Below are 13012 nucleotides of genomic sequence, written 5' to 3'. Positions count from 1 at the left end.
AGAAACATCAAAATCTGTTAACTGTTCAGAGGAATGTTTGTATGCATGACACTCTACATAAATAGCACATAATGGTTTGATAGATGGCCTATTGCATTTGTACTGGTCGGGCCAACAAAAAGATGGGTACTTCTAAAAAACCTTATTTCTTGATACCCTTAATCCTAGAATATTCAATTATCTATAAGCCTAATCTAGATAACAACAATAGGGATGAATTGGTGCCTTATATCATGCGCAGCTCTTACTTTTGTGATCTTCTTGGATCCAGCAACCCGTTATAGTAGCATTTCTCTTTTATTAAAAATGTCTGTTTCTTTTTTTTTTTTTTTTAAGGTAGGCTTGAGCATTTCTTTCAAATTTCACAGTGTTATCAACTATTCACCACGTACTGGTTGTGGGTATAATGCGTATGCCATTTTTATTCTAAATATGAAATTTGCGATCTTTTGAGTCATGGAATTTCAAGGATATTGATGGTCTAAAAATTTTAAAAAGAAAGCAAATGAAATTCTAGGTTATATCATTTGCAATTTGTGGCGTATTCATGGGTTTTGATCGCGTCATTGTTCCAATCTAAGAAAAGTAAGTTGCCTTGCTTCTTCAAGTACTTGTGGCTTCATCTAAGTCTACCTGTCCTGTATCCACTCTAATAGTTTTTATGTCACTGCTGATACTACGGAAGGCAAAACAAAAGGCTAGATACATATATCGGAACTTATATTAGCCTAAAAACTTAAACCATTAGATCTTGGATCCAGTCATTTATATCTTGGGAAACATAGTAAAACTGAAATTATTAATTATATTTAATCATTAATTCAAAATTTATTAGTTAAAAAAGTAACTTAAAAATAAATTAAAAAAAATGGTTGATGTGAATATATTGTATGGGTGATATCATGGATTTTATCTGTTTATTGGTCAAGACTGAAATTATATTGATATCTTCGATAATACAGTAAATATGAGATTATCAATTAAACCTGAGTATTAATTTTGAAATTTATTAACTAAAAATTAATTTAGAAATAAAATTAATTAAAAATATAGCCAATATGAAGATATTATATGAACTGATACCATAGATTTTATCTTACCCAAGATAATAGAGTCCAAATTTTCATGAATCTTATTTGGGGGTTTGCCACATACCAAAAGAACTGAGAAGACTTGCTTGCTAGCCCCAAACCAAGCAGGGCCCCAATGATCCAATCAAATGTCTGAAATCAAATAGAAATTGCAAGGTTTGTGAAGTTTATAACGAGGAGGGAGAACAGCCCCGTAATGATTAAGAATAGAATAAAAAGGATGATGGCGATACCTTTGTTTTCATACAAAAAATCGATATAGCTTTGTACAACAAAAATATGAAAAATGAAAGGATTGCTGAGAAAGAACTTGGAAGCCTCTCCCATCTTGGCCGATAGATTTATTGAAAGTCTTGGAAGCCCTACCCATATCAAGATAAACTTCAACTGTAGTGCGTTAGCGAATGGAGAGAGAGAGAGAGAGAGAGAGGAGGGACGGGGTTTGTGATTAGAAATTATAACTCCAAGTTGATTGTAGCTAGAGCAGCACACCTGTGACATGACAGTTATAGGGACAAAGTTCAGGACAATATGGGAGGGCATCACTTACGTGAGGAGTATTCTAGGAATTGACAACATCTTCTTGGAAGGAGACTCTGTTATGGTGATCGAGTGGATTCGGGATATAGAGCGGCGAGGCAACGACCACCCATTGCTCAGAGATATCTATAGGTCGGCGAGAGATTGTGGCTCATTTCAGGTTGCTCATGTATACTGGAAGGTGAACAAGGTAGCAGACTAGATCGCCTCCTTCGCTGCTTGTCATTCTAGAGAGGTGCTTTGGACATGGTCTGATGTCCCAAAAAAAAATGTCTTGGCTTTTTATTTTTGTGGTACAAAAATTCTCTTGGCTATAATATCCAACTCATAACAGCCAATTAACCACATAACTAAAATGTTATACTGCAAATTGTGTGCACCCATTCACGACATGAATGGAGGTATTAGCATCATTACAACAACTCCTCTAAGTGGTACATCAAATTATCTTGCATATATCTTCTGCATATATCTTGCATATATCTTCTGGCTGAGATCTCCATTTCACCAACATTATTCTTGTGTAACTTAGGAGTGGACAACCCTGGCTATTACTTTAAAGACTTGGTTTCTCGTAATCTGTCCGCCATAATAAGGAAGAAAGCTTATTGAACTGACCAAATCATGTGAACAGAATATCCAGTCGGCAGAACTGTTGAGGATGGATTGGGAAAAGCAAACACAGTATACAATACAAGTGGGGGTTTTGGAACAATGTAATAAGACCCACATAGTTGTTGGCAACAGTGCATTCTTGCAAACATCCATGAGGACAAAGTTTCGATGCTGGTGAGGACAAACCTTCAACTGTGGAGATCTAAGAGGGAATCTTGGAAAATTCAATCATCCTTGACGCATACATGTGGCCATATGAGCACCAGATGCACCCCTGGAATCAGTCTGGCTTTCGAATGCATGCAACAATTTCCACTTAATTCAGTATCTGATCTCTGGCTATTTTGTCCATCTAAACAACTGATTTTTGCTTGTCACCATTTGTGGGATAGAGAGAGAAGCCTGCAAGCTCATGTGCTTTAGATCTGTTAGTATTCCTCGGCTGATGACATAATTATCGAAACAAACCGTGCAGAGAAGGGATGGGGTCCTCAGCTTCCAGCCAAGCCAGCTTGGCTAAGAGGCCCAGGATTGGTTTTTCCCTGTCACATGGTTCTTCTTTATAATGCTTCAGCACAAAGGGAAGCGGTCAGAAGAAGCGGACCCAGAATCTGGGATAAAAGATGAAAGTAAACTGATGTCACAGGCCTGTGTTGGTTTTGTACTTCATCACAGACAACTCCAAAGTTCAAGCTATTTCTCAGCAGAGCCTAAAGGGTGATTCAGAAGAATTCTGCAGTAAAATTCTTCGAGCACTTGATGATCTGTTGCTCTTCTACACACTGCTTGTGGTGTGTCCTTCCTTCTTCAATTTGATCTGTAAAAGCTATACATGTCAGTGGTTCAACTGGTAGAATCAGAGAGGACCCAATGGAATCCCCTGATTGCTGCACTGTTTGTTGCTCGGCAACCAACATATGGTCCACACCACATCTGGTTGCTGAGGCTCCTGATTCAACGGTCACGAGGCATGTAGGTTGGTTGCTCAGAAGAAAGATTAAATTAGTCCCCATCTTTTTTGTCAATATCCCTGTGGTTCTTGATGGCTTCCTTAACAAAATGTCATCGATTTCCAAACCACAAAGAAAAGTTGTCACTTCCATTGCTGCCAACACAAAAGATTGCCAATTGTCACTGCCCAATTTCTTCGAGCCTTTTGACAATGTGCTTGATATCCGGTCTCAAAGCAGGTGAAGGAGAGCAGCAAGCCATCACTAGTTGGAAGAACATCAACAAAGTGTCCTCATTAGCGGAATTTTGTTTCCTACTCTGATTAATGAGCTCGGAGCTGAACACATCCGAGATTTTGTGCTCGAGTACCAAGTTTCTCAAGGAGGTTGGCAGATGAAGATCCTGAGAATGCAAGAATTTGTTGTTCGTAGGCTCCTTGTGAGTAAGCATCTCAAGCAAGACAACCCCCAAGCTGTAGATATCGCTCTCCGTGCTGGCATCCTTCATCTTAATCAGCTCTGGGGCTTTGTAGCCCTGAGCTGCAGAGGCTTCAAGCATTTCTTGTCCTGCTGTTGGATTCAAGAGGAGGTGCAGGCCAAAATCTGAGAGGCGAGGCTGGAAATCAGCATCAAGTAAAATGTTGTTCGACTTGAGATTGCCATGGACAACAGGCCTCTGCAGGGCAGTGTGGAGGTGATCGAGTCCCTTGGCGATACCCAGAGAGAAGTTATAAATAACGTCCCATCTTTGGGATTCAGCAACTCCGTCTGTAAATGTTAAAACACAATAGGTCCTTTAACAATTGGAATTAAGCTCAATTGGATAAATCAGGAAACAAACAGGAGATCAAGAGATGAAGAACACACACACACACACACACAAAAGAATAACAGTTGATCGGTAATTGAAGGGCAAGAAGACATGACACAGGAATAGCATTGTAGCCAGATATATAAACATAAAATGAAGAAAAACATCAAATGGGCCGGCTTTTCTCCAATAGCACGGAAGGTGACATAATTAACCATTTACAGTTCACATTTTACCAAAAAAAAAAAAAACGTTCTATGTCCAAAGATAAATAAAACTAAGAAAAATCAGTTAATAATGAAACTCCAAGGAAGATAAAACTCATCTCAGTATCCTTGCCAACAGAAGAAGAAATCTAAAATGATCCTACTATAAACAACAGCTTGAGAACTTTGAAATCTAGCTTAATTTGTCAACAAATCAAGCAGGAAAAAAATAATGTCAACTAATCAGCAAACAGAATATTGTAGTTCCAGACATATCCAGTTCTTCCATTTCTTCTAAAAGCATGTTTTGTTTTTCCCGATCTTCTTTCTCATACTGCAAAGCTATAGCACAAAAGCCCAAATGATTAATCCCTTCCTCAAAACATTTATGAGAATTTATGAAATAATTACGATGACATTCTCTAAATTCGCAGAAGGAGCATCATGACCTTCTAAATGGAAAGACCAAAGAAATGAATTGCTCTTTATGGACATTGCAAATAAAAGAAGAGAAAATAGAATCATAAAGTTCAATAAATGAACCAAGCACGATAATTAATAAGCCCATCCAAACATTCAAAAAAAAATGAACTTTATCTTGTTCCATATCCTCCATTTCTTCAAGATATCAGATAAGGACACAATCTTTATAACAAAAACAGCCAAAAATATCAAAAGAAGAATAAAAGGACATTGCAGATAAAAAGAGAGAGAAGGTTAAACGATTTAGTCCAGAAAAACGAATGAAGCACAAAACATAGAATGCCAACCCAGGAATTCCAATAAAAAAGTTCCTTTTTCTCAATCAAAATACTCAATATCTTCCAAATATCGCATAAAGTTGCAAACATTATACCACATTCAGCCAAAAATATCAACTTTAGAGCACCAACGGATCATGTAACTCACCCCGGAGGAACCGAGACAGAGTCCCGGCGGCGTAGAAAGGGTGGACGAAGAGCTTCTCCCCTCTTGGCCCGACATACAGCGCACTCAAGGGGACCAGATTCGGATGCCGGACGAGCCCCAGCATCCGGATCGCCGGGAGGATGTCCTTGGTCCGGCCGACACAGGCCGGACGGACGAACCGGAGCAGCATCACTGAGCCGCTCCGCTGGAGGCTAGCCCTGTAGAGCGTCCCGTAGCCAGACTTCCCCACCACCTCCCCCGGCGCGTCCAGGATGTCGTGGACCGTCAGATGCTCCCCTCCGGCGAACCCGATCAGCTCCTCCGCCTCCTTTACTCCCTCCTCCTCTTCATACCCAAATCCCCCGCCCTCCAACGACTCCCTCTCCCTTCTCCACCCGAATCTCCTCCGGAAACAGCAGTACAATGCATAAAGGAGTAGCAGAACTAGAAATGGAGACATTACACCGAGAGTCATCTGAATTTTTTGGTGCTTCTCCATCTCTTCTCTTTAAGAGCGGCGTGTTCTCAGAAAAATTCCAGTTCTGATGGTTTTGGGGGAAAATGTGATGTGATCGAGGTTTTTGAGGGGGTTGGAAGCTTCAGATCTGGGAGGAGACGAAGAGGAGAAGAAAGTCGATACCTTTCGGGCTCGGGAGGAAGCGTGGATGGATCGATTGCAGAGAACCCTGGGGATTCCTTTAGGAAGCGTGGATGGATCGATTGCTGAGAACCCCAGGGATTCTTTCAGGTTCCTTGGGAGGAGTGAAGAAAAGCTTCCACTCTGGTTCGAGAGAGAGAGAGAGAGAGAGAGAGGGAGAGGAGTGCGAGAGGGAAAGGAGTTGAGTTAGTTTGGTTAAAAAAGCTGTGGGAGCTACGTGGGAAGAACTGATTGGTGGGATCAGTGGGTAGTTTAACGCGGAGGCAAGCGGGCGTAGAAAATCTATTTTCCTCTGGAAATGGGATCTTTGTAGCTGTTTGGAAATAAACAGCAAACATCTTTTTTAATATATATATATATATATATATATATATACACACTCACGCACATCTTCCAAGAGATGCTTTTAACTTTTTACTGCCCGTTCTTTAATGGGCATATCGATAGGGGAGCAGATCAACTTTTTCTTAGCATATGAACAAATTAATTTTTGATAGATAACATTTATTTATAAAATAAAATAATATTTATCTGAAAGATAGGTAAATTAATTTTCCATTGACTAAAAATAATTTCTCTATTTTGTCCCAAAAATATTCCTAATCCTAATCCTAATATAATATATTATGTAGTATTATATTATATTATATTATATGTTATATACAATATAATATAATATAATGTATATAATATATAATATATAATTGTTATTATTATTATTTATGGAGGTAAAGAGGTAGAACTGTACTTAACCTGCTCCCACCTAAGTAGTCAGGTTGATTTTACATTTTCACTGGTAGGCTAGCCAAGTACTGCTAATAAATGTAAGAATTAATATCAAGAATTACAAAACACTTTATTTATTTATTTATTTTGGTAAGTATGGTAGTATAACACCAATATTTTTTATTATGAAACATCTTATGGTTAAAAGATGATATTATTTTTATTATCCAAAATATTATTTTTATACTGGTATATATGATAAAGCAGTGTTTTTAATCAGGTTAGCCATGAAAAGATCAAATAATGGCAATTATTTCTGCTTCATAACAAGTATCATAATGGAAAATAATGGTTATTTTCAACCAACTGACCCTAAGAGGGAGGAGTTGCTGTGGTGCACTGCACAAAACGGTGCTTCCGGCAAATGTCTTTAGGACATGCATCGAGCTGGCAGGAAACTGATACAGTAAATTAGGCTGGGCTGGGCCTGCCGCCCAACCTTCATGAGGAGGAAATGGAGACCAAGAGAAATGGCTTGAGAGGCTTTTAATGGAGTTTGTGGATTAAAATGATGGGATTTTAAAAAGGGGAAGATGGTGGTTGGCTCCTGGCTTGGGCGAGGAGAGGGATTCAGTTGATACTTTGGGAGAGGTTGGTAGGGTGGGTTTGTTTGTAGGGGTTAAATTGAACATCATAAGTTTAGGGTGGGCCTTTAATAACCACAATGAAGACCCAAGGTGGAAAGGAGAAGTCGTGAGCTGTAAAAGGAAAAATGTAGCTTAGACAACTATCATGCCGTTCCCACTTTGTGTTAATACACACACCCTTGGCCAGTTCCAATTGTCATGCTATTGATCAGCCGCAGTTGATGGCTTCATTTTGTTAGTTGGAGACTGCTAAAAGCTTACTAGGCCTCTACTTCAGGTAAAAGAGGAGTGAATTGACATTAGCCATCAGGTTAGGGGGTCGAACCATGTTCTACATAGCAAGCAAGCATCGTGTTCTAAGTCGATTCGAATTAAAATGAAGCCCACCCAGCCACATCAACTCCAAAATTGACCCTAGCTCTGATGTTTAAACATGACAAAATTTAGGGAGCATGTCGAGTTAAATTAGTTCGAACTTATAGGCATATGCTACAACTAAGAATTCGGGCTTAGAATTGCTATTTGCAAGGATGAGTTGGGAGAAAGTTATGAGATGTGTTGGAAGGATGAGTTGGAAATATTAGGGATTAGGTACAGGTAGGATGGGGCTTGTTAGGTTTGGGTTGCATTGAAGTTCGGTTGCATGAGGATTATTCAAGGCTTCAAAATGACAAAATCCAAATTTTACCCAAGAAACACATTTGGCTCAATCAAGTTCTAAATTACAATGTGGGTATGTGCATGTTCGGTCAGCATAGCTTTAGTTAAACCTTTGCATAACTTCCTAATTGAGGATGACTCGGCGATGGTAATTGGTTTGATCCAAGGTCAAGCTAAGAAGGCGGGGTCACATCCCCTAATTCAGAATATCTGGTGCTTGGCGAGAGAATGTATCTCTTTTGGGGCGAGTCACGTTTATTGGGAGGAAAATGGCGATGCGGACTGGATGGCCTCCTTTGTGGCTGGTCATTTCAGTGGATTATTCTAAACTTCGAAGGCATTTGTACCTAGAGTTTTAAGGGATATTTAGTTTTTTGATCTTCTTGGATGTATTCACACCAGAATAGTATGAAGCACCCATCTAAGCAAAAAAATAAAAACCTCTATATAACTAAGCCTTTTCCCTTTCTTTTACTTTTTTTCAGTTAAAACAAATCTTCTTCAGTCGCTTCTTGAAAGAAAGATCCAAACATAATTGCCTCATAGCTCCCTTGCTTAACTGCTTCCTCTACTTCTGACCCAAAGAGTAAACCAAGGATAACAATTTGCTGGTTTCGTATATACAAGTCAAGCAGTAATTAGCAGAGCTGATAAATGATTAATATATATACAGAACTTTTTTTGATTTGGAATTTTAAAAAAATAAAATGACACTTTCCACAGACCACCTCCCAAATCACAACAACCTTGTTACTAATATATATTGATTTTTCCTCAAAAAGATTTAAAGGTAATCTTTAGCACTCTGGTTTCCTCTAGACAAAAAAAAAAAAAAAAAAAAAAAAAAAAACCACTTCTAGCACTGCGGCAACTTCAAAAGAGATGTGGCAATCAATGAACCAGGAGACTCAGATAAAAGTAAAAGAGTAGAAGTGTCGTGATATCGACTGAAAGTTAAAGTATTCTGGTATCATATGGATTGATATCGAGTGAAAGTATTCTGGTATCCTGTGGGTGCTCGGACAATAGGTTTAATTAACGAGGTGGGTGAAAGCCTAGCGATCATGATGTGCTCCCTGTACTCCCTGTACCAAGAGCCAAACCTGTACCCGCAATATTGGACCTATGACAGCACGATGAACCGACCAATAAAAGCTCGACCAATAAAAACTCACCATCTAGATATGTGTAGCCTATCCAAAGTTCGTGCATTGAGTCACCCTGTATCTCAATCTCTCTCCACAGATGGCATCAACATGGCCATTTTTTATTAACCAACTTATAGCCTCCCAATTATTCGACGATGGATTTTGGTCTTCGTCTATATATCATGTTGTCTAAGGTTCTTTAGATAACTCTTAGGCATTCTTGTATTTTCTGAAAGTTATGTCTGACTTAAATATTAGAGCATTCCTCGCGAAACACGCTTCAGCGGGCAGATATTTTTGCTTTTCCTATTTCAGGTTGAAGCTAGCGCCATCCGAAACCATTCCTCCGTCATCCGACTCCACTAGAGCATTGTTGTAGAGATGTGCAACAATCCATTCTGATCCCTCTGATCCATATGATGGACTAGCCGAGTACTCCAGCGGCCACCACCAACTTGGCATTTGGATCGGAGCGGTTCGATAAGAGTATATGCTTTATTTCTAGTTTTAATTTACCAGAGAGAGGAGATAGACGCATGAAGTTGTCCAGGAGTATATGCATTATAGATGTCATTAAATAATGAAACTTTATAAATTCACTAAATAATAAAATTTTACTTTTTACCTTGAGACCGAGTATCAATTTGGAGACTCCTTTTTTGTTTAATGACATGACATATCTCTTGGTGCATTAGAGTGATCACAACGGCGCAGAAAATCTCAAAAAACTAGCCCTGTTAACTTAGTTTTATAATGGGAATAAAGCTTCCATAGGACCGAAACCATGGCTCGCGGGAAATGAAGAAGTGCGTGCATTAGTAGAACCGCCGAAAATACTGCAATGAAAAGAGTCTACATCAAGGCATCATGTGCACTTTCGCATGCTCATGGCTAATGGGTTGCACACGAGGAGCAAGCTTGATCACGGAGGAAAGTATGGTTAATACAAGAACGAACAAAGCTTCTTATTTGGTTGGAGTTTTCAAAAAAAAAATGATGAAAAAATAGCATTCCTATGAAAATAAAATTTCTATATTTCATGAAAAAAAATTTATGACGGATATGAAAAAGCTACTTTCTCACTGGTTGAGAATTGGATTTTTTTTTTTTTCTAAACATACCCATAAGTTATTAAAATCCATAGATAAGATCTTCCACTTTATTAAGAATATAATATATATTTCGCAAAAATTTTTCAAAAAATTAAATTTCCACCAAACATAAACCACTCTAAAATAATCTCTTTTTATGGTCAATCAAACATGCAAAATCATTTTTTCAGACATCATATTTTTAAGAATTAACTTTTTAAAAAAATACATTTTGCTAATCCAAAAATTCTTCTTGTGAACTAAACGAGCCCAAAGAATAACATTTATGCACTAATTTCTTGGTAATATAGTAACTTTGTGGCTTTTTTTTAATTAGTACATTTTAACATTATTCTCATTTACCACTTCAAGGTCTAATAGAGCAATGTGTGGGCATTGTTTTGGCCGAGATAAAATCGGTGTTAAGAAGGTATAAGGAGCTACAATTGCTGGCTCCTATTATCAGTAGCTCCCTTTCCTGACCAGACATGAACCCAAATTGGCCCCACTAAAATACTCAGGTCGTAGGATGCTTGCCATCACTGGAATTCTTCTTTTTGGACCAACCTGAGCCTGCCGAGTACATGGTCAGTCCTGGGCCCACATGTATTTGGCTGGGTCAGATCGTCCTGGACCTCTGAGACAAACTATTTGCACCCATATATTTGGCTGAGTTCGCAGGAAGGGCTCATCATATTATATATCACCAATCGCTCTCATATCATTCCACGGAAGCTTTTAGAAACGGTGACAACATAAGCATGTCGCATGCGCACACGGTAAAGTATAATAATGTTAATTATTTTTGGTTGTTAATTAATGAAGTTTGTTGAGAAGGAAAATCTAAGAAAGAAATCATACTTGGAGATCCATGAAAGGAATCCAAAAGGATTGGTCTGAACTAGGGCAACCACAATTGTGGAGAAATTGCTCTCTCATAAAGTGGTTGCCGGAGTAAATACCTTAGGAGAGTCTGAAGTGGAAATTAAGGAGCATTCTATATTCACTAGCCCACAGGCTTTGGAGGTAGGGTTTTGCATGTAACCACACATAGCTTGGTTACCAAGTTCGAGGCACCTATTTATTGGTAACATATACTATTGTTAGGGGTGATTTTTTTTTTGCTACCGTTTGTTATTTTTACCTTTCTTATGTAAAAAAAAATAAAATAAATATTTTAGATTCTTATGTATTTTTTTAATTTTATTAATTTTATTATTTTCTGTCTGAATTCTTTCCAAACTCTTAATGAATTTTTCGAATTTCCAATTATTATATCCAGCCGAATTGATTTCAAACACCAAATTTGTAACTATGGCACGTAAAAATTGGACACGTTAGATGGGTCTTGTTTTTCCAATTAGTGAAATAACAGATCTTGGATAGACTATAAAAGTGAGATTGAGCAAAGCCCTTCACCAGCTTTCTGCAATTATATTCTCCGAGTCTTTGCACTATAATTCAATGGAAAACTTTCCCTTTGAGATTCTGGCAACATGAGCATTATTTCTTATCCACCACGCGTACATACTCTATGTAATCTAATATTAAATGTAAACTAAGGACATTATTGCTGCCGATCATAAGAGATTGTTAGTTGAGGAGTCCCAAGGGTTGAGAAGAAAACAAAATATTGCAAGAGGATGTTGAGAAAGGACTCAAGAACGGCGGGTCAGTTTATATATATATATATATATATATATATATATATATATATATATATATATAACCTTTCGTTCTCAAGCCAATTAAATTGTGCTGGATAAAGCTGGCTGATTTCATAGAGTTATCAAGGCCGTGCTCCTAAACGTTACTAAATAACACATTGATGTTTTTTTAAGGAGGTGGATGTCTAATTGGCTACCCAATATCTGACTCCATAACCATGGAATATAGTTGACATCAAGGAGAAGGCATGCTTTATTTACTCTATACCGGCACGAGGGTGAATTGGATCCTGATACGAGTCCATGCCTACCTATAGATTGACGAGTGAAAAAATTAATCAATGCAATCTACATTCAAGAAGAGCCATCTGCGGTCTGCTATAATTCGGACCCTGTTTGGCAGAAGTGTTGGCAGCAGAGTTTTCGGAAGGAAAGCTTTTTAAAATAGAGCTTTTATAAAAAGCTATTTGCTGTTTGGAAACTACATTTCTAAGATGCTGTGAGACTTTAATATGTTTTTGATAAACAAACTAAGAAAATATTTTTGGTATGACAAAATGACCATAAAAGACATTGCATAGTATTATACAACGGAGCATAATAAAATATAATATATATATATTAATACATAAATATATAATATAATATAATATTAATGTAATATAATATAATATTATTATAATATAATAATATAATATACAACACTATAGCAAAATAATATAACATAATTTGATATTATATTATATTATATTTATAATATAATACAATAATACATATATAAAATATTATTATTATATATTAATAATATCAATTTTTTGTAATTATTATATTTTATCATAAATATTTTAGTCTGAAAAGAAAAAATTTATAACTCAAAATAATTTTCCGACGGAGCCCAAAAGTACTTTTTCGAAAAAGTTCCAAAATGAAGTCGCTTCCAAAAATCTATTTTAGCTTCCTAATAAAATTAAAATAGCTTTTTGATTTTTTTACTAAATACCTTTATTTCATCTAAAAATGCTTTTTGACTCTCCATAAGCTTTCCTAAACACAGTAAGTCTTGCAGATAGAACTTCCATGGCTCAAAATGGAAGTTGGTGTCCTGCTTACATAATTTGCTTATCCAGCACATCTCCTTTCTTACCATCCAAACCAGATATTCTATCCATCGTCAGAATTTTAAAATTCTGGTGTTCATTCCTCAAGATAGTGGTCATGAACTGATGCAGATTCTGCTGCTGAACCTCCATCAGGTCGGTTCGAACCCATCTACAACAAAGTCATTCAGACAAT

At 37.3% G+C, this 13012-nt stretch overlaps 1 protein-coding gene across 1 annotated transcript; it reads right to left on the bottom strand.

Annotated features, from left to right (window-relative positions):
• Positions 1-1938: 1938 nt before the first annotated feature.
• On the bottom strand, positions 1939-5950 carry LOC103716327 (putative kinase-like protein TMKL1). Its single transcript, XM_008804284.6, has 2 exons — positions 5123-5950; positions 1939-3964 (listed from the first exon to the last, which is right to left on the bottom strand). Exons 1-2 carry the CDS (start codon positions 5619-5621, stop codon positions 3378-3380), a joined length of 1086 nt encoding a protein of 361 aa, XP_008802506.4. The 5' UTR covers positions 5622-5950; the 3' UTR covers positions 1939-3377.
• Between the last annotated feature and the right edge of the window lie 7062 nt (positions 5951-13012).

This window comes from Phoenix dactylifera, chromosome 3, assembly GCF_051530095.1.
Source record: "Phoenix dactylifera cultivar Ajwa chromosome 3, Ajwa_hap1_PhDact_Kaust_v1.1, whole genome shotgun sequence".
In the NCBI taxonomy this organism is placed as follows: domain Eukaryota; kingdom Viridiplantae; phylum Streptophyta; class Magnoliopsida; order Arecales; family Arecaceae; genus Phoenix; species Phoenix dactylifera.
The sequence above is the reverse complement of the archived record's forward strand: the minus strand, read 5'-3'. Positions and strand labels throughout refer to the sequence as shown.

Coding starts and splice junctions, on each gene's coding strand:
- LOC103716327 (XM_008804284.6), bottom strand. CDS start 5,621: ATGGAGAAGCACCAAAAAATTCAGATGACTCTCGGTGTAATGTCTCCA. Junction 3,965..5,122: donor TCTGTCTCGGTTCCTCCGGG/GTGAGTTACATG, acceptor TAACATTTACAG/ACGGAGTTGCTGAATCCCAA.